The 21,848-nt window shown below is 45.9% G+C and overlaps 1 protein-coding gene across 6 annotated transcripts in view; it reads right to left on the bottom strand.

Moving 5' to 3' along the window:
• The window catches only part of LOC130131530 (sentrin-specific protease 7-like), a 41,814-nt gene extending 22,023 nt beyond the window's left edge, over positions 1-19,791 (bottom strand). For 2 of the 6 annotated variants that reach the window (XM_056301242.1, XM_056301244.1), the window contains exons 1-12: positions 19,459-19,791; positions 18,778-18,885; positions 13,472-13,539; positions 12,810-12,953; positions 8,494-8,555; positions 7,790-7,861; positions 7,519-7,619; positions 6,962-7,367; positions 6,041-6,165; positions 4,169-4,306; positions 1,692-1,725; positions 464-679 (exon numbers count right to left, since the gene is read on the bottom strand). In XM_056301242.1, coding sequence (XP_056157217.1) covers positions 464-679; positions 1,692-1,725; positions 4,169-4,306; positions 6,041-6,165; positions 6,962-7,367; positions 7,519-7,619; positions 7,790-7,861; positions 8,494-8,555; positions 12,810-12,953; positions 13,472-13,539; positions 18,778-18,885; positions 19,459-19,470 — 1,486 coding nt within the window. In that variant the 5' untranslated portion in view covers positions 19,471-19,791. Of the gene's footprint in view, positions 1-463; positions 680-1,691; positions 1,726-4,168; positions 4,307-6,040; positions 6,166-6,961; positions 7,368-7,518; positions 7,620-7,789; positions 7,862-8,486; positions 8,556-12,809; positions 12,954-13,471; positions 13,540-18,777; positions 18,886-19,458 lie in introns of all 6 variants that reach the window. The other 4 variants (XM_056301245.1, XM_056301246.1, XM_056301248.1 and 1 more) reach the window with 4 other exon arrangements.
• Positions 19,792-21,848: the final 2,057 nt, after the last annotated feature.

The raw sequence follows: 21,848 nt of genomic DNA, 5'->3' as shown, positions 1-21,848 counted from the left end.
AAAAACAAAAAAGATGGAAACATGAAAAACAACACAGGAGAAACAAAATATCACAGGGCATAACCAAATACAACATAACAATAAACAGAAAAACAAATTAACAATCGACACACAACAAAGAGGAAAATACTAGTAATAATATCAAAGATAATTGTAACAATATAACAGCAACAACAAAAGTGACTAATAATAATATTAAAAATCACAATAAAATATTGTTGGGAGGCAAATAACCTGGGTAAATTTGGTATGTGTGCATGCTTGTGTGGGTGTGTACACATGTGCATGTGTGTGAGTGAGTGAATGCAGTTGTGTGGTCATGTGCATGTGTTTTGACGATCTGGGGCCAAGGGCCCCCAGCCCCAGCCCATGCACAAAATGGTGTGTGGGTGTTAATTTTGCAGTGTGTGTACATGAAAACACTCCAGATAGCTTGTGTGTGAATGCACCAGTGTGAAATTACCTGGCTGTGTGACTGGTTGGATGGCTGACAGCTCACGCTGAAGTAGGTTGGCCTGGGCGTCCGTCACCCATAGGAAGAGCAGCGAGGGGGCGGGGCCTTCCCAGGCACCCGGCAGAATCCCGCCGCCCTGCACCACACAGCCATCCCACACGCCATAACCCCTCACCTGGGACGCTACCACGGTAACAGCAAACTCACCCTCCACACCCTGGGAGCCTGGAGAGAAGACAGACAGGCAGACAGACAGACTATAAAGATATGGTGTTGAACGCTGAGCTGAGTTCCTGTTTGTGGACTTCCGCTCAGCGTTCAACACCATCGTCCCAGATATCCTCCACTCCAAGCTCAACTGTACCAGCCTCCATCTGCCTCTGGCACTGGCAGATGGTAAAAACTTCCTGACAGGCAGGAGGCAGCTGGTGAGGCTGGAGAAAAATCGCATCCAGCACCCAGACAATCAGCACTGGCACCTCCCAGGGATGTGTGCTCTCCCCTCTACACAAATGACTGCACCTCAGGTGAACTATCTGTTAAACTCCTGAAGTTTGCGGATGACACAACCATCATTGGCCTTATCCGGAATGGTGACGAGTCTGTAAATAAACGGGAGGTTGATCAGCTGACCCTCTGGTGCGGCCACAACAACCTGGAGCTGAACACGCTCAAAACAGTGGCGATGACAGTGGACTTCAGGATGAGTCCCCCAACACTGCCCCCCCTCACCATACTCAACAGCATGGTATCTACAGTGAAACCTACAGATTTCTGGGTTCCACAATCTCCAAGAACCTCAGGTGGGCATCCAACATAAACACAATCATCAAAAAGGCCCAGCAGAGGATGAACTTTTTCCGCCAACTCAAGAAATTCCTCCTGCCTCAGGAACTGTTGATTCAGTTCTACGGTGCAATAATCCAGTCTGTCCTCTGCACATCCATCACTGTCTGGTTTGGTTCGGCCACCAAACAGGCCAGGAACAGACTACAATGGACAGTTAGGTCTGCAGAGAAAATCATTGGTGCCAACCTGCCCTCCATTCAGGACTTACACACCTCCAGACTCAGGAAACAGGCAGTCTTAACCCCCCCCCCCCCCCAGTTCAGGGATGGTCGCTCCCTCTTCACATAGATGGCCCCCTTGACTCCCTGTTCAAACCAGCGTTCCTCCCTATCAAGGATGTGCACATCCTCATCAGTACATCTGTGAGTACACTGTACACCGCACTTACCTTTCACAGGCATGTTAATACCAGATTCCATGATCTAGAGAGAGACAGAGAGAGAAAGACAGACAGACAGATAGAGAGAGCAAGCGAGCGAGAGAGAGAGAGAGAGAGAGAGAGAGAGAGAGAGAGAGAGAGAGAGAGAGAGAGAGAGAGAGAGAGAGAGAGAGAGAGAGAGAGAGAGAGAGAGAGAGAGAGAGAGAGAGAGTGAGTGAGACACACAGAGACAGAGATAAGACATTTATTTATGTTCCTGTTGTTTGGTTCAGGTTTAGCAATAGACGGAACGGATGGATGGAGATAAAATCTGAAGCTGCTGACACATTAACCTACTGACGCCATCTGACTCTACCTCGTTTGCAGCCTTCTAATTGAGCCCGGCACTTTGCCACAAGACCCATGCTATGTCTTAATTGCTTGTTAAAGAGCAGGGCTAAGGAGGGGTTTTACTACCTCCGAACACGTCTTGGCACGATGTTGCGTCGCCATCGATGCTAAACTGACCCAGGTCCGGGCTGTTTGGCGCTTTCCTAGAGTTTAAACTCAGTGAAGGCTTGTTTTGTGATGACGACAACTTCATGAGGTGGTTAACAACAATTTCTTATCAAACACAGCGGTGCAGATTTGACCCCTAACCTGTTTCCCACTCTCTTTCTAGCACAGCTGTGCTCCTATGGGCAAGTATTTTACACTCCAACACACACACCTGTATTAAATGTAATTTGGAGAAAAAAAAACACGTGTGCCATTAGAAAAATAATACTGCCAGGAACACACACCGATCAGCCAAAACATTAAAACCACCTGTCTAATATTATGTAGGTTCCCCTCGTGCCACCAAAACAGCTCTGACCCATTCAGGCATGGACTCCACAATACCCCTGAAGGTGTCCTCTGGTATCTGGCACCAAGACTTTAGCAGCAGATCCTTTATGTCCTGTAATTTACGAGGTGGGGCCTCCATGGATCGCACTTGTTTTCCAGCGCATCCCACAGATGCTCCATCGGATTTAGATCTGGGGAATTAGGAGGCCGAGGCAACACCTTGATCTCTTTGTCGTGTTCCTCAAACTATTCCTGAACAATTTTTGCAGTGTGTCAGGTTGTATTATCCTGCTGAAAGAGACCACTGCCATCAGGGAATACTGCTGGCATGCCATGAGGGGGTGTACCCGGTCTGCAACGATGTTTAGGTAGGTGGCGTGTCTCAAAATAACATTCACATGAATGCCAAGACCCAAGGTTTCCCAGCAGAACATTGCCCAGAGCATCACACTGCCTCCGCCGGCTTGCCTTCTTCCCACAGTGCATCCTGGTGCCGTCTCTCCCCCAGGTAAACAATGCACATGCACCTGTCCATTCACATGATGAAAAAGAGAACATGATTCATCAGACCAGACCACCTTCCTCCATTGCGCCATGGTCCAGTTCTGATACTCACGTGCCCATTGTAGGTGTTTTCGGAGGTGGACAGGGGCCATCAAGGGCACTCTGACCAGTCTGCAGCTACGCAGCCCCGTACGCAGCAAGCTGTGATGCACTGTGTTCTGACACCTGTCTATCACAGCCAGCATTAACTTTTTCAGCAACTTGAGTGACAGTTGCTCTTCTGTGGGATCGGACAGGATGGGCTAGCCTTCACTCCCTGAGCACATCAACGAGCCTTATGTTTCTATGATTCTGTCGCCGGTTCACCGGTTGTCCTTCCTTGGACCACTTTTGGTAGCTACTGACCACTGCATACCAGGAACACCCCACATGACCTGTGGTTTTGGAAATGCTCTGACCCACTCATCTAGCTATCACAATTTGGCTCTTGAAGTCACTCAGATCTTTACACTTACCCGTTTTTCCTGCTTCTAACACTTCAACTTCAAGAACTGTTCACTTGCTGCCTGATATATCCCACCCCTTGACAGGTGCCACTGTAACAAGATAATGTTATTCACTTACCTGTCAGTGGTTTTACTGTTTTGTCTGATTGGTGTAAAACAATTATTGGCCTATTCAATAACCGTACGTGTGTGTGTGTGTGTGTGTATATGTGTATGTAGCTGGATCAGGGGTTGTGTAAACAGAGGGGTTGAGGACAACCACCTGCTTTACAGATCAGAAAAACAGGTATGTCATATACAGGTCTAAATCTGGACAGTTAAAAGTGTATGGGTAACCCTCCTTCATTCAATGCCATTGTCGTGCCTTTAAGCAAGGCACTTCACTTCCAACTACTAAAAGCTAGACCATGGTGGTTGTACAGGTGAGCTCTCAGGTGTGAATGGGAACTTAAAGACAAAATATTGAGCAGCTATAGAGACAAAGCAGCTCTCTGGACGTGAGGAATCTGGACTTACACTCTCAATAAATATTGCTGACAACAATCGAAATGTGTGCAGATCCCAACAATCAACAAATGTAATGAACAGGTAGGTGTGTTTAGTCCAAAACAGGAATCTGAAGTCCTGGAAAAAAGTTACACCTCTCACCATCATTTTCCCATTGGCCTCTGCACGACTCAGGCCAACATGAAGAGCAGTGAAGTCCAGCTCCACAAAACTGGGTAGGGACCGGTCCACGACCTCAGCCCCGGGCCCTTCTTCGACACCACTCCTTTTCTTCTCTTCCTGTCAGACACATGACAACACAATTACACCATTGGTCTGTGTGTGCACATATATGTGTGTGTGTGTCTGTGTGTGTATATATATCCCAGCAGCTGGACAGGGTGCCGCCAGTCCATCACAGGGCTCACACACACACACACACACACACACCTAGGGACAATTTAGTAAGTCCAATTCACCTGACCTATATGTCTTTGGACTTTGGGAGGAAACCCACGCAGACATGGGGAGAACATGAAACATGAAAACTCCACACAGAGGACAACCCCCAAGGTTGGATTATCCCAGATCGAACCCAGGACCTTCTTGCTGTGAGGCCACCGTGCTAACCACTGCGCCACCGTGCCGCCGCAGGACCGTTCAAAACATATCAAAAATTAAATGATTGCATTTCTGTAGTTTCTCTAATCCCAGGATGCAAAGCGCTTTACAATGAAACAGCTGCATTATGTTGCAGTATGGGTGGCTCAGTCCAGCGAGAATCAAACCTCTATCTTTTTACTGTATCAATGCCGTGCTGAAGGTAGACATTGCAATTACACAAGGTGCTCCACTGACTGAGCTACACGGCAGACCACACCAAGAGAAAGAAGACACCAGTCCTGGAGGCTCTGCTAATGACCTACACAGATCACACCGGGGAGGCACTAGTGGGAGAACGGCCTTTTAAACCCTCCATCGTTTTCAGGGTTTCTGTCAGTAGACACAACAGACCTTGAGACAAGGTCGGTCTGGATCCGTTTAAGGCGCTGAAGAGCTGAATCATGTTTATAAGCCTGTATAACCAGACACGGATTAAATTAGTCCAACTCCATTAACTCCAAACACACCCAATTTTCTTCTTTACAAGCGAGGGATTCAAACTAGCTTGTTATTTCAGGTTGATATCGCCTATTAAACCTGCCGCAAAAATGAAGGATGGATGAAGACGGTGCTGGGGAGGTTTCGATTTTTCAAACCTTTAAGGATTATACATAAGAGAGTGCAGCTGCTTTGTTAAACTGTGGTTTTTCTACATGGATGCTCACCATACAACTGCCAGTGCTCATTGTTTTGAGCCGATGACCACATTAGTCAGTGGGTTTACGGTAAGTTGTGAAAGGCAGTGTTCCACATCTATTAGCCGCATCTCTCACAGTTCACACAGCCCTAGTCTGTCATTTTAACAGTGACCAGGTGTACCATCCATCCAGCCATCCATTATCCAAGCTGCTTACCCTAATTAGGGTTGCGGGATGCTGGAGCCTATTCCAGCAGTCATTGGGCAGCAGGCGGGGAGACACCCTGGACAGGCCGCCAGGCCATCACATTCACACCTAGGGACAATTCAGTACGGCTGATTCACCTGACCTACGTGTCGTTGGACTGTGGGAGGAAACCAAAGCACCCGGAGGAAATCCACGCTGACACGGGGAAACCATGTAAACTCCACACGGAGGACGACCCCCAAGGTTGGACAACCCTGGGGTTCGAACCCAGGATCTTCTTGCTGTGAGGTGACCGTGCTAACCACTGCGCCACCATGCCGCCCCTAGGTGTACCAAATAAATGAAAATGGCCTCTAAGTAAAAAACCCACTGGCCACTTGTCACCGTTTTACAGCCGACGAGACAACATTCTTTGGGGTTGAACAGGACCACTACATAACCTGCTGGTAAGCTGGTAAAGTGACGGTTTGACTAATTTAAAGTCAGATCAGGACATTAAAGTGATTGCAGAGCTCATGACTCCTACCTGTGTTTGTTGTCCAGCTGTGTGGTTAAGCGGAGAGTTTTCCACTCTGCTGGAGGCTTCTGACATCCTCACTTCAGCGTCACGCTCATCTTTTTCGTCCTCTTCTTCCTCACTGGATAGGACAACTGTCACAGAAAAGATAACTCTGGGGATTACTGGTGGAAATGACTGGCTTCATTTAATCAATGTCTTTCAGCAGTTTTAAGGATCCATCCATTATACAAACCGCTTATCCTGCTCTCAGGGTCGCGGGGATGCTGGAGCCTATCCCAGTAGTCATTGGGCGGCAGGCAGGGAGACATTCTGGACAGGCAGCCAGTCCATCACAGGGCCAGCACACAAACACACATTCACACCTAGGGACACTTTAGTACGGCCGATTCACCTGACATACATGTCTTTGGACTCTCCATTGCACGTTGTCTGTGTTGGGAGAGAGATCCCTCCTCTGTTGCTCTCCCTATTTGTTCTCCCTGTTAAATGTTTTTTTTAGGGAGTTGTTCCTTATCCGATGACAGGGTCTAAGGACAGGATGTTGTGTTGCTGTTAAGCCCACTGAGGCAAATTTGTAATTTGTGATATTGGGCTACCCAAATAAAATTGACTTGACTGTGGAAAGAACCCAGAGCACCCAGAGGAAACCCACGCTGAGATGGGGAGAACATGCAAACTCCGCACAGAGGGTGACCCAGGATGACCCCCAAAGTTGGACTTTCCCGGGGCTCGAACCCAGGACCTTCTTGCTGTGAGGCGACCACGCCAACCACTGCGCCACCATGCCGCCCAGTTTTAAGGATAAAACACTTTATACTACAAAGCCAAATTATAACTGAATGTCTTTGGAAATAAATATGGAATTGATACGCATTTACATAGAATACCTGCAGGTGCATGCCTTTGACATCATCTCGAATAACTTACTGGGCTCTGATGGCATCTGCTTTGCTTTACTGGGATTGAGGTGCAGGGAGAGAGACCTGGACGATGCCCCTCTCTTTCTGTCTCTCTCTACCCCCATCTTCCAGTGTCTCTCATAAAATCTGAGCTTGTGCCTGGCGTTGAGCAATGAATTGCAGTTGATGGACAGCCTCCTGTTGTCATATTTTTGGGCGGCTGAGAGTAAATGAGAAGAGAAGGCGACAGTGGAGGAAGGAGAGGGCTCTTTCAGTGGGTCAGCAGAATCCATTTTGTTCACAGAGGCTCTTGTTTTGGATGGGGAGGAAATGTCCTCATCTGAGCTGCAATACGAGGCGGTGCCAGAGGTCCCAGATTTCGGGCATTTCTTCTGGCGGTCCCAGGACGCCTCGGAAAACTCTCTCTTCTTTCTCTGAAAAGAGCGGAGACAGCCGACATTAAGGGGTGCAGCCTGAACCAGCAAAGTCAGACAATGGTGAGGTAACTGCCGGAGGTTTAGCCGAAACTGGCTGGCAGCTGGTTCAAGTGTACCAGAATTCGGAGCCTCTTCTCTGTTCTCTTACCATGCCACCGTTCGAATGACCCAACCCAGGTTCCTCCATAGCAGAGAGCTTTATGAAAGATTTCCCCAACTCAGCATCACTGCTCACAGACAGAACTGAATCTGAGGAAATTAACAAAGATTAAATGTGATTTGAAAGTCACAAATTTCCAGCACTGATGGGGAGGGGGTCATGACTGTGGGGGGAAACACAAAGTTTGTTAATGATTCTGACTGCTTGTGGGTAGAAGCTACTTAGCATTCTGCCGGATTTAGCTCAGATGCTCCTGTACCTCTTCCCAGATGGTAGGAGGGAAAACTGTCTGTGAGAAAGGTGGTGGGGATCTTGACTGATGACAGAGGCTCTGCGAACACAGTGTTCGTTAATGGTAAATCTCACACAGGAAGGGGAGAGGGGCACAAATGATCTTGCTAGCAGTCTTCACTATCCTGTTCATGAGATTATGAGACTATACTCTGTCAATAAACACGGTATCCAGATGAACTGATTCAACTTTCCTTAATTTTCTTACATGGATTATTGAAGATGCATATAGACATTGAGTCTATACAAAGATTACATGACATCAACCACTCAATTTGGAGTAGGTTATTAAGGAGAGCCAGCCAGTTTGCACATAGTTAAGTATGGCAGCTAGTGCCATGTGAGTCATTAATTCAACTGTCAGTACATTTGATGCCACAATAACACTGCAGAGTACGCCACAAACGGGGTGAGTGTCTACAATGTACTTGTGCAACAATCTGCTTCAAAATGTGCATCAGAAATAAGCTTAAAGCAGCTAAACGCAGTGGTCAAACATGACAGAAAATCCGTTTGCATCGTGTCAGACTAAAATTCGGAAATTACAGGCGATGCAGACTGGACAAGAGTTATGCAGCTACATATTTATACTGACCTCCACCTAATAAGTGCAAAATAATGACGCAAGTTTACTTCAAAAACACACAAGTTAAATGATGGCACACCACTGACCGCTGCTCCTCGATGGGCTTCTCTCAGGTTGCAGTCTGTCTGATGCTCTCTTAGGGCGCCATCTTGTGGAAGAAAAAAATCAATGACAGTTTCATAATACAGAACAATCAATCAATGACGATGTCTGATGCTCTCTACGCAGTTTGTCACGTCTCACGATGGAGCTCCTAAGTGCTGCTGGTAAGTCTGAAACTTCAGACCCCCCTGCATGTCTTCATCCATGTTAATACATACAGACTTTATACATACAGACTCAGAGATCAGTCGCACCTTACGTAGTAGTCCTTGTAAGTTAATGTCATTTAGTTGACAATAAGAGGGTCCTATGCACTACAGAAGGAAAACGTTTTTGACTGCATCTCTCAAACTGAACAACCTAATTGGCTTTTAATTTATCAGAATCAGAAATCAGAAATACTTTGTCATTTCGTTTCATGAACTTGTGTACATGAAATGAAATGAAATATCGTTTCCCCCAGCCCAAAGCAGTGCATCACAAAGACAAAACGCACATCTAAAAACTACAAGAACTACAAGAACATGTATATCCAAACACATATCTAAAAAAAAAAAGATCACTGTCCAGGAGAAGAACGCCAGCCAGGATGAGTGGGAACTGCCGGTCTGCATGGGCTAGCAGTTAGCTTAGCCTGCCCCGCTTCTGCGTCCTGTCAGACCGCCCTCGGTGTTTCTTCTTCGGGCCTAGCTCCAGTCAGGGCCGTGGTCCTTGGGCCCACAGGACGCAGCAGACCAGGCTCCCTCAGTCGATCCAATCCCAGCTCTCGAAGCCAGACACCTTCAACACACCTCCCTGCACGCCACACGACAACACTAAAAACAAAGTCAAGGCTAGGCGAGGCCGCCGCCAGACCACCCTCGGTGGTATCGGAACTGCCAGTCTGCATGGGCTAGCTGTTGGCTTAGTCTGCCCAGCTTCAACGTCCTGTCAGACCGCGCTCGGTGTTACTTCTTCAGGCACAGCTCCAGGCAGGGCCATGGTGCCTGGGCCCACAGGATGCAGCAGACCAAGCTCTCACAGCCGATCCAGCGCCAGCTCTCCCAGCCATCAAACGAAGACAAACTTAGACACAGACGTGGACAAAGATACTTCATGGACAGTACTGGGTGAGGCCGCTGCAAACGTGAATTTGCGCCACCATCTTGGTTAAGTAAACTCTACACATGCTTTGCAATGTTAACTAAGGTTCACAGCTAATCCTCTATCCTCCCAAAATGTTTGGTCAGCTCCGTCAGGTTAAACGAGAGGTACGCAACTTAAAAGTTACACTTCTGATGATTTAGATGCAAAGAAATTTCCTCTGTGATACTTTCTATCACTAGCGTATCTAAGGTGTGACAGCCCTCTCTTTAAGTCTCTATCCAAGCTACTTCTCTCTAGATCTCTTCAGATGTCTGTCTTTCAGGAGGGCCAGTATTAAGAGGTCCATCAGTTTTTAGTAAAGAGGACCGGGTCGTTTGTCTATTATGGCTAGAACAAAGCAAATGGGCGCTTAAGTCCACTGGTGGCACAGCCCCCAGGAAACAGCTGGCCACCAAGACCACTCGGAAAAATGCCCCAGTGACCAGCGATGTGAAGAAGCCTCACCGCTGTAGACCAGGTACCGTGGCTCTCAGAGAGATCCGTCGCTACCAGAAATCCACCGAGCTGCTGATCCGTAAACTGCCTTTCCAGCGGCTGGTAAGAGAGATCACCCAGGACTGACCTGTGCTTCCAGAGTTCTGCTGTCATGGCTCTTCAGGAGGCCAGTGAGGCTTACTTGGTTGGTCTGTTTGAGGACACTAACCTGTGTGCCATCCATGCCAAGAGAGTCACAATCATGCCCAAGGACATCCGGCTGGCCCACCGCACCCGTGGAGAGCACGCTTAAACCATGTCACCTGACCAAACCCATAGTGAGTACACTGAGAGCCATGAAACCAGAGTCAAATTCCATGTATGTGCAAACCTACATGGCCAATAAACATGATTCTGATCTGAGTTAGTTGGATGCACCAGAGGAGGAACTGGCCTAAGGATATAAAAGGGCTGCCATCCAAGGAGTTTCCCTCTCTCTTGCTGAGCAGCCAGTACGCCTTCCACATGGCCATCACTTTAGATTAGTTTGCATCTGTAATATTAGGGGGCGGCACGGTGGCGCAGTGGTTAGTACTGTTGCCTCACAGCAAGAAGGTCCTGGGTCGTCCTCTGTGTGGAGTTTGCATGTTCTCCTCATGTCTGCATAGGTTTCCTCCAGGTGCTCTGGTTTCTTCCCATAGTTCCAAGACATGTAGGTCAGGTAAATCGGCCATACTAAATTGTCTCTAGGTATGAATGTGGGTGTGTGTCGGCCCTGTGATGGACTGGGGGGCTGTACAGGGTGTATCCTCGCCTGCCGCCCAATGACTGCTAGAATAGGCTCCAGTATCCCACGACCCTGAGTAGGATAAGTGACTTGGATAATGGATGGATGGATATTAGGGGTTCAAGCCTGAAGGGCTTACTAGGGTTCAAATGGAAAGGCACCACCAAGAGTGGAGCCTGCAGCTTAATTTTCAGGGACTCTCACCCAGAACGAACACGGAAAGGATTGACAGATTGATAGCCCTTTCTCGATTCTGGTGGTGCATGGCCATTCTTAGTTGGTGGAGCAATTTGTCTGATTAATTCCCATAATAAACGAGACTCCAGCATGCTAACTAGTTATGCGGCCCTGTGCGGGCAACGTCCAACTGCTTAGAGGGACAAGTAGTACTCAGCCATGCGAGATTGAGCAATAACAGGTCTGTGATGCCCTTCGATGTCCAGGGCTGCACGCACGCCACACTGAGCCGATCTGCTTGCGTCTGCTCTTCTGCTGAGCCCCGATCCCCATCCCAAGCAGGCTTCAGCGGCTTACTCATGCCTCTCGGCGGAGTTTGTGATGTTTGCCACATTCAAGAAGTGCCCTGTCTTAGAGCTGCTACGTGAAAACCCTATTTTCGAAGATTAGAGCGCGCTTGTAATGCACTGCAGAAGGATGAAAGTTTCATTTTTGTGATGTTTATGTACTGAGGTGAGTCACATCGATACTGGTATTGAAAAGATGCAGCTTTTGGTCGACTGACTTTTGAAAGCACTTCCTAAATAAAAAGGGAGTTCAGATTTATCTGGCTGCTTGTATTACTTGATGAAAAAGTAGCCATGTTCAGTAAAGGATACGAGACATCGAGACGCATCGTGCAATTGAGTCGTTGACAGGTGACTCATAATAGAATCGTGAGATCAGCGAAGACTCAACACGTACTGACCACCTGTTAAGTTTCTTTTCCAGGAAATTCAACTGCAGTTGAATTATTCCATTGTGGAGAAAGAGGCCTTGAAACACTTTGAGGTCTATGTGGGTGGTAGAGGTAAACCCCTTGTAGTCTATACTGACCACAAGCCCTTGACGTTCTTACATTCTCTACAGAATCCAAATTAGCGTCTTATGCGCTGGGGTCTTATTTCTTCAGCCTTTCAAGCTAGACTTTTGCCATATAAGAGGTTCGGAGAATGTCTGGGCGGATGCTGTCGCGTAAAGGTCGGTCTGACATGGTGACTGGTCATTTGTTTGTCTCCCCTTGTTCTTAATTTGCTTCTTCTAGGTACCAAAGTTGCTGAGTGGGAGTGGACAGAGTTGGTGGTCTGAAGGGCAAATGGATTGTTATGGTAACAGACTGAGGTTATTGAAATATCCTTATATTTCTTAAATGACATGATTTTTCTATTGCGTTTGATGCACCATTTGGGTCCTCATCTTCTTTCCTTTGTATTGCCCCCCCCCTTTTCTCCCCAATTGTACTTGGCCAATTACCCCACTTTTCTGAGCCATCCCGGTCGCTGCTCCACCCCCCTCTGCTGATCTGGGGAGGGCTGCAGACTACCACATGCCTCCTTCGATACATGTGGAGACGCCAGCCGGTTTTCACCTGACAGTGAGGAGTTTCACCAGGGGGACGTAGCACATGGGAGGATCACCCTATCCCCCCCCCCCCCCGAACAGGTGCCCCAACCGACCAGAGGAGGTTCTAGTGCAGCGACCAGGACACATACCCACATCCGGCTTCCCATCCGCAGACATGGCCAATTGTGTCTGTAGGGACGCCCGATCAAGCCGAAGGCAACACAGGAATTCGAGCCGGGACCCCCGTGTTGATAGGCAACGGAATAGACCGCTACTCTACCCGGATGCCCTGGGCCCTCATCTTTATAGGAGGGGTGTGACGGCCCTCTCTTTACATCTCTGTCCTATCTACTTCTCTCCAGATCTCTCCAGTTGTCCGTCTTTCCGGAGTACCTGTTAAGAGGTGTGTCGGGTCTCCATTTACTTTGTTCATCTGCGCTCCCTGGTCTCATACTGGCTGTTGACACATCTGAGGTCCCTTTCTTTGGTCGGTGGAGTCCCAAAGTGCTGAGTACCACGTCCCTGAAAAGAGGCTTGCTGCAAACAACAACATATAGAGTAAAATAGGCTATATATACTAAAAACCAAATGTGCTGAGTACTGTCAACAATGTGTTCTATAGACCCATGCGTGTCAGAGGACTATGGTCTGACAGACAGCAGAATGCAATGACCCTGTGCACTGCCTCTGCAGTCATTTCTTCCTACTCTAGCACACTGTTAAGCAGGTAATGAACCATCATTTAAAGGTTCTTTTTTTATTCTTCACATCTACTTGGCTGGCAAAATAGCAATAACTCTTACTGTGAATTTTCAAATGCAATGGGTCAAAAAACATCAAACAATGAATAACAGCAAAGAATAATTCTAAAGGTCAGGGGTTGTCATCAAAATGTCTGCACCTGAAAAGGAACTCACTGGACGTCTCGATTCGAGCTTAAGCCCAGTGCCTGATATGTACATATGTCAGTCTATGGGACTGAGCTGATTCAAGCATTTAACCAGGCGAGTCAAGGTCTAGCGAAACTCAGCAATTATGCAAGAGTGGGTGCTTACCTCTTTCTCTGTACTGTGGCCCCAAGTCTATTTCCACAGGCAACTCTGTTAGACTCACCCCAACTGTTCTGTTTAAAGACAAAACAAGTGCATGTAAGATGTCTTTATGCGTGCTCAATAATCCAGATAAGGAAGTATTTACTGAGAGAAACGTTTCATCACTCATCTAATTTACCTCTTCGGTCTCAACTGACTGCAGGTATCCCCACCCCTTATAAACAGTACAGTGGCATGACGACCGACACCAACGATCGGTTTCATATGCAAATTGCCATGACCATTAACTAGAATTAAAACGGCCATGTGTACTATTCACAGAGGACTGGGGAATGGTTGAAATCACAGCATTGTAAGATGGTGACAGATGTACCCTCCCCCCCGTCGGTTTAGGGATGGATGGTCGTTCCCCCTCCTCACTTATGCCCCTTTTGCACTGCATGGTACCTGCTTGACTCAACTCTACTCGCTTTTTTTGGTTTTCTGTTGGGCCAAAGTTAGGGATAATACCTGGTACCAGGTACTTTTTTTGGTACCACCTCCGTCGAGGTTCCAAGTGAGCTGAGCCAATACTAAAAGGTGACATGAAAATACCACTATAAATAAATAAATTAGATAAATATATGTATATTTATCTATATTTATTTAAATATAAATAAAATCTTTAAAAAAAAAACTAGTCAACATGCCCACAAATGACCGGCGGGGCTTTGCCGTGAAGGGATACTATATGCAGTGGAAAATTAAATCCCAAAAAGTAAAGCGAGTAGAGTCGAATAGAGTAGAGTCAAGTTGAGCCAGCACCATGCAGTGGAAAAGGGGCAATAGATGGCCTATTTGACTCTCAGTTCAAACCAGTGTTCCTCCCTATCAATGATGTGCACATCCTCATCCTTGAAGAGCATGTAAGAGATCATCTGATGATAATAATTACAATAAAAATACTAACAATGATACCACTAATAACTGCAATATCCCCACATAGTTGAATAACTTCAACCATGAGACATTTAGTATCTTGCTCAAGGGCACATCAGCAGGTCTTGTCCATGTCTTGGTTTGAAATCCTGCTCCTCTGGTACCCTGTTCAGATTTGTGCTTTGTGCTTCTGGTTTAAATCTCTGGCCCAGGGTCCTTTCTGCATGCCTTCTCTAGGCATACACCTCACCTTTTTTGTCACTCTGTATTTTTAACCAACATTTTCTTTGGTAAATGCTGAGACAAGTCAAAGAAGGTTGAATCAGTTCATCTGGAAACGATGTTTATTGAGAGAAACGTTTCATCACTCATCTAAGTGACCGCTTCAGTCTCAGCTGACTGCAGGTATCCCCACCCTTATAAACAATAAAGTGGCATAACGACCCCAAACAACGATCGGTTTCATATGCAAATTGTCATGACCATTAACTAGAGTTACAATGGCCATGTGTACTGTTCACAGGGGATTTGGGAATGGTTGCAATCACAGCATTGTAACACGGCGACAGATGTACTCTTAGGCTTCCCCCTTGGTTCAGAGGGGCTCACTCCAAGCATCGGGGCCCCCGGCACAAACAGAGCAAAATAGTGTACGCTGTTAAGTGCCGGGAGGATTGCCGGGACTTGTACCGGAAAACCAAATAGACGCTGGTCGAGAGGATGGCACAACACAGGAGAGCTAACACGTCAGGCCAGGACTCTGCAGTCTACACCATCTACAGGCCAGTGGCCACTCTTTCAAGGATGAGGATGTGCACATCCTTGATAGGGAGGAACACTGGTTTGAACAGGGAGTCAAAGAGGCCATCTACAGTTAGGTCCGGAAATATTGGACAGTGATACAATTTTCATAATTTTGGCCCTGTACGCTACCACAATGGATGTGAAATGAAATAATCGAGATGCAATTGAAGTGCAGATTTCCTGCTTTAATTTGAGGGTATTTACATCAAAATTGGAGGAAGGGTTTCGGAATTGCAACATTTTTCGTACATAGTCCCCTCATTTCAAGGGACCTAAAGTAATTGGACAATTGACTCAAAAGCTGTTTCATGAGCAGGTGTGGGCTATTCCCTCGTTATTTCATCACCAATTAAGCAGGTAAAAGGTCTGGAGTTGATTTCAGGTGTGGCATTTTCATTTGGAAGCTGTTGCTGTGAATCCCCAACATGCGGTCAAAGGAGCTCTCAATGCAAGTGAAACAGGCCATCCTTAGGCTGTGAAAAAAGAAAAAAATCCATCAGAGAGATAGCAGAAACATTAGGAGTGGCCAAATCAACAGGTTGGTACATTCTGAGAAAAAAGGAACGCGCTGGTGAGCTCGGCAACACAAAAAGGCCCGGATGTCCACGGAAGACAACAGCGGTTGATGATCGCAGGATCCTTTCCATGGTAAAGAAAAACCCCTTCACAACATCTAGTGAAGTGAAGAAGACTCTCCAGGACGTAGGCGTATCATTATCCAAGTCTACCATGAAGAGAAGACTTCACGAGAGCAAATACAGAGGGTTCACCACAAGGAACAAACCATTCATAAGCCTCAAGAATAGAAAGGCCAAATTAGAGTTTGCCAAAACACATCTAAAAAAGCCAGTCCAGTTCTGGAACAGCATTCTTTGGATAGATGAACCAAGATCAACCTGTACCAGAATGATGCGAAGAGAAAAGTATAGAGAAGGCTTGGAACGGCTCATGATCCGAAGCGCCCCACATCATCTGTAAAACATGGTGGAGGCAGTGTGATGGCATGGGCGTGCATAGCTTCTGATGGCACTGGGTCACTGTGTTTACTGATGATGTGACAGAAGACGGAAGCAGCTGCATGAATTCTGAAGTCTATAGGAACATTCTGTCTGCTCACATTCAGCCAAATTCAGCAAAGTTGATTGGACGGTGCTTCACAGTTCAGATGAACAATGACCCAAAACATACTGCGAAAGCAACCCAGGAGTTTTTCAAGGCAAAGAAGTGGAATATTATACAATGGCCGAGTCAATCACGTGATCTCAATCCGATCGTGCATGCATTCCACTTGCTGAAGACAAAACTTAAGGCAGAAAGACCTGCAAACAAACAACAACTGAAGACAGCTGCAGTCAAGGCCTGGCAAAGCATCACAAAGGAGGAAACCCAGCATATGGTGATGTCCATTGGGTTCCAGACTTCAGGCAGTCATCGCCTGCAAAGGATTCTCAACAAAGTATTAAGAATGAACATTTTATCTATGATTATATTAATTTGTCCAATTACTTTAGGTCCCTTGAAATGAGGGGACTATGTATGAAAATTGTTGCAATTCCTAAACCCTTCCTCCAATTTTGATGTAAATACCCTCAAATTAAAGCTGAAAGTCTGCACTTCAATTGCATCTCGATTATTTCATTTCAATTCCATTGTGGTAGCGTACAGGGCCAAAATTATTAAAATTGTATCACTGTCCAAATATTTCCGGACCTAACTGTATGTGAAGAGGGAACGACCATCTCTGAACTGGAGGGGGGGGGGGGGGCTAAGAGAACATCTGTCACCATCTTACAATGCTGTGACTGCAACTATTCCCAATCCTCTGTGAATAGTACACATGGCCATTAGTGCTGCACAATTAATCTAATCACAATCACAACTGCGATGCCAGCCTCTGCAATTATATAACCGCAAAAGGTTGCAATTTAATTGAATAATAAAATGTGCGTGTGTGTGCAGTCTGCATATCTATGCCCATATTTAAGAGATTACCAATTAGTCTCTGTTTAGGCAGCGAAGCGTGTGCAGTCTATGGTCACATGACTATCCAGTGTGCTGTGTGCAGGCCAGAAAGAAGGAAAAAATGGATACCAATGACAACAAGCGGGTTAACGCTGATGAACTGGCAGCAGAAAAAAACCATGGCTTCTGATATGGCGATATTTTGGATTCAAGCTCAGCGACATTGAGCAGAAAGAGGTACCGTGTAAAACGTGCAAAATGAAAGTTGCTACATGTCACAGCAATGCGACAAATTTGTATATGTATGAATTTGTTTATCATATCACAATCGCAAATCATGATATTGTCCACAGTAATCGCAATAAGACTTTTTCACCAAATCGTGCAGCGCTAATGGCCATTGTAACTCTAGTTAATTGTCATGCCCATGTTTGCATATGAAACGGATCGTTGGTTTCGGTCGCTATGCAGCTGAATTGTTTATAAGGGTGGGGATACCCGCAGTCAGTTTAGGGCCCAAATACACCAAACCGACTAGCGTCGGCTCACGCCACCTGCCACCTGGGCCAAAAAGTAGCACTTGAACACACCGCAAAGACTGCAGCCGACGGCCAACTAGCATGCACTTTCTGCTCTGAATCCCTAAACTGAACAGCCCATCAGAGTAATCTCTCTCACCGATGAGCTCCACCGATTCAACATGCTGAATCGGCCGACGGGTCCGACTAGTGCCGACGGTGCGGGACACACCGCAAAAACTAGGGTAACTGACGGCCCCATGACGGCTGACCCTCAGCCTGGTGTGTCAGGGCCCTTAGACTGAAGAGGTCACTTAGATGAGTGATGAAACGCATCTGTCAATAAACATTTGTATCGAGGTAAACTGATTCAACTTTCGCTGAGTTTCTTACCTGGAATATTGAGCATGCATAAAGACAGGCTGAGACAAGGTTTTTTTTCAATCCAGAGGCCCAGATAGCCAAGAAAGAAGAAGAAAGCCACTTTATTTGACATTGTATTCTTACAACTAATTTGTTCTCTGCACTTATCCCATCCTATTGTATAGGAGCAATGGGCAGCAGCAGCGCCTGGGGACCAGCTCCAGTTCTTCTTTCCATTGCCTTGGTCAGGGGCACAGACAGGAGTATTAACCCTAACATGCATGTCTTGTTGATGGCGGGAGGAAACCGGAGCACCCGGAGAAAACCCATGCAGACACGGGGGGAATATGCAAACTCCACACAGAAAGGACTTGGGAAGGCCTGGGGTTCAAACCCAGGACCTTCTTGCTGTGAGGTAACAGCGCTAACCACTGGGCCACCATGCCACCTAGGACTATGTCACATGACTTTCACCAAACCTCTCTACTGGCCCATAGAGAGATGTTTTGCTCAGTGTTAAGAAAGTAGTCCTATTGTTTGTCACTCATTGGTGCGGCAGGGTGACCTTGTTTTCAGAGAAGCGTCCCTCAGAATGAGGACTGGTGTTACAACCCGTGTTCCAACAAGCAGCAGCACGGCTCAAGTGCCTTTCAGCAAGATACCAAAATCCATGCGGGAGGTTCTGTAGCTGCCTGTCACCCATACACTGAAGGGATAACAGATCACGCACATCTCAAAAGGTACCTTAAAAGGGCCGCTGCCATCCTGTAAACAAGACAGAGGGGATTGCATTCTTATGTCCGCTTCCGTTGGCTGTTTCTTCTTGGGGATTCTGAACGATGAGGCCATCATCTGTTAACGTGGGAAAGCAAGACCGAATATACTGGTTGGTTGACAGCAGGCAAAGGTTAATCAACACCTTATAGAACCTTAACATGTAAACAATTTTTGATGAATTTCCCTGTTAAATGATAGCCCTTCAGTGAAAAGTGGCATTTTCTTTTATAATTGATAGCTCAATTTTCAGACAAGTTATAGTAGTTTGTTTTTTTAAAGAAAAACTTGAAATCATGGTTGAAAGGCCTTGTTGTAGTTCAGTACACCCTGCGCCGAGCAGCAAAGTTCAGGGTTTTAGAAGGATTTCCTATTTGGTGCAACACATGCACACCAGCTAAGAGCTGGCAAGCACTCGCACGTTGTCAACGCGAGTACAAACGTCCTGTAGTGTAGGCTACAACAGGCTTTCAAGTCTTAGACCTCTTCACTCTCAGCTGTGTGGTCCACAAATATTAAAATCTGGTTAAAAATTAAAGGCGTTGCCACGGGTAGGCAATACAAGACGAGCAGCATCACAGTAAAATGACAATTTTCCGCACACTTTAGCCAGTTTCAGCGGAGCTAAAGGAACAGTGAATGCCCCCTTACCTGCATGGTCATCAAATCCACATCACTGACGTTTTCTTGCGTGTAAATATGTGACGAACGCACCAATAATCAACCATGAAATATCACATCATTATCGGCTGATCACAGGAGGGTCTTCGGCAACCCGGAACACAACAAAACATGTCAGCCGGCTAGCCACACGGCTAGCTTGCCGGCTAGCCACTTCTTTTAACGTGAAAGCCGCAAACGGGCTCGCTGGCAGACAAAAAAAACCCCGCGGCCCACTTTTCCTCCCCGTTGTTATAAAGTATGTTTTCCCAGAAACGCATTTAGGTTGGCTCCCCTACGTCGGCAGTTTGCGAGCACAGACACTCCAAGTCATGGGTAGCGACAAACGAATATGACGCCGGAGAGTGGGCGTGTCGACACCGTCCCTACCCTATCCCGAAACACCATGCGCCATTTCGCCATTTCCAACGGCCGATAAACACGACCAAAAAAAAGAAGACGAAGAAGAAGAACAAGAAGAAGAAGAAGAAGAAGAACAAGAAGAAGAAGAAGAAGACAAAAAAGAAGAAGACAAAAAAAGGAAGAAGAAGAAAAGTTGCAGTTTGCCGTTCTAACAAAATAGCAAGAAAGGCTTTTTGGGGCCGTATCTCCTTTATTGTTGTTCTGATTTATGTCCCCATGGTTTAAGCCTTTTGCTTCTTCTCTGCCCAGGGATTTATAAATGATTTTTTTTAATATACTTGTATATTGTAAGGTGCGTGGATAAGTAGACGTTATCCGTGCACGTTACAATATGTACCTTTTGTAGATCCCTCCCGATTTTATTTCTTATTTATGTATTCTGTCCACATGTGTTTTGATAACGGAAATATTGTGTTATGTTTACGAGTTATTGTATGTTTTTGAGTGTCAATAAAACACACACACGCACACAACAGTCGCGTCACGACGTCACTCCTACGTACACGGCCGTAACGTAAACATCCCGTCAACGTCATGACGCTGCCAAAGACGGCGGTCCACGTCGCCTTTTTTGTTTTTGAATGCCTTTATTATACAAACAAGATCTGGCCAAAACAATAACAAATTAGCAAATAATACAACTCAGACTGAGCTATTGCATTTTTTCAAAAAACAATAAAAATAAGGGAGGGGAGGGGGAAATTAATTATAATATACAGGTCTAATCAGAAATCAGAATATTTATCTTTTTGCAAATATCCAAAGCTTGTTTTGTTTTTATACATTTCAGTGTTTTCTTAAAATGTATTAAGTCATTCATGAAGACTAAGAATGGTGGCCTGGCATTAATAAATCTAGACCTATGGACAAATTGTTTGGCCATAGTAATCAGGCTATTGCACAACATCTCCATACGTTTATCCTCCATTGTAAGTCCAAATTTAATATCCTTATATTCTAATTTGGGCATACGATAGTTCTTTTCAAATATCCAATTCTGAAATAAGTCCCAAATGCTCCGAGTAAAAAACAAAGGTTCTAAAGTTGTTTTTTGTTTTTTAAGGTTGAATAAAATGGTGTTATGTTGTTTAAATCCATTAACAAAGTGCAGGACATTTGGCTTGGTTCCTGACCATTTTTATTCTTATGAAAATTGAATTTTCCAAAAGTAATCACCAGTATGATATACAGCACGTTAATTCCAATCCTATCTTTACTAAAAATATAGCATTACATCAAACGTACGTATTTCAATATTAATGTTAACTCTCTTTTTTTTTTAGAAAGTTGGCTACATCAATCCAGAACATTATTGTACATATACCCTGGAAGAATAGGTGGTTAATACTCTCTTTTTCTAGTCCACAAAAATCACACTTATAATCAATGTGTAGTTTGAACGTTTCTAACACGAGCGTCGCCAGATACATTCTGTGCAATATACTGAAGGACATTTCCTTAAACTCGTTACAGTATTTATCACAAATTGTCCATGCTTTCTTCCACCGTACATAATTAAGTAAAGAGGACCAAAACATCTAGAAGATGGGACAAGTGACACCACTGTGTTCCTAATATTTTTGTTAGAGCACTTTAGAGGCAAGACTGAGATGGTTTGGATATGGGTGGAGGAGAGATGCTGGGTATATCGGGAGAAGGATGCTGAATATGGAGCTGCCAGGGGAGAGGGGAAGAGGAAGGCCAAAGAGGAGGTTTATGGGTTTGGCGAGGGAGGGCATGGAGGTGGCTGGCGTGACAGACAAGATGCAGAAAACAAAACAGATGGTCCGCTGTGGTGACCCCCTAAGCAGCAGAAAGTAGTAGTAGAAAATTGAACACAAGAAGCATCACATTCATCATAAGCCATAAATATTACAGAACCCAAGTGTAATCTGTGTGTGTGTGTGTGTGTGGGGGGGGGGGGGGTCATGAGGCATACCAAGCAGACTGTCCAAAGA

This window comes from Lampris incognitus, chromosome 21 (assembly GCF_029633865.1).
Source record: "Lampris incognitus isolate fLamInc1 chromosome 21, fLamInc1.hap2, whole genome shotgun sequence".
Classification (NCBI taxonomy): Eukaryota; Metazoa; Chordata; class Actinopteri; order Lampriformes; family Lampridae; genus Lampris; species Lampris incognitus.
This window is presented reverse-complemented; position numbering and strand designations above follow the sequence as displayed.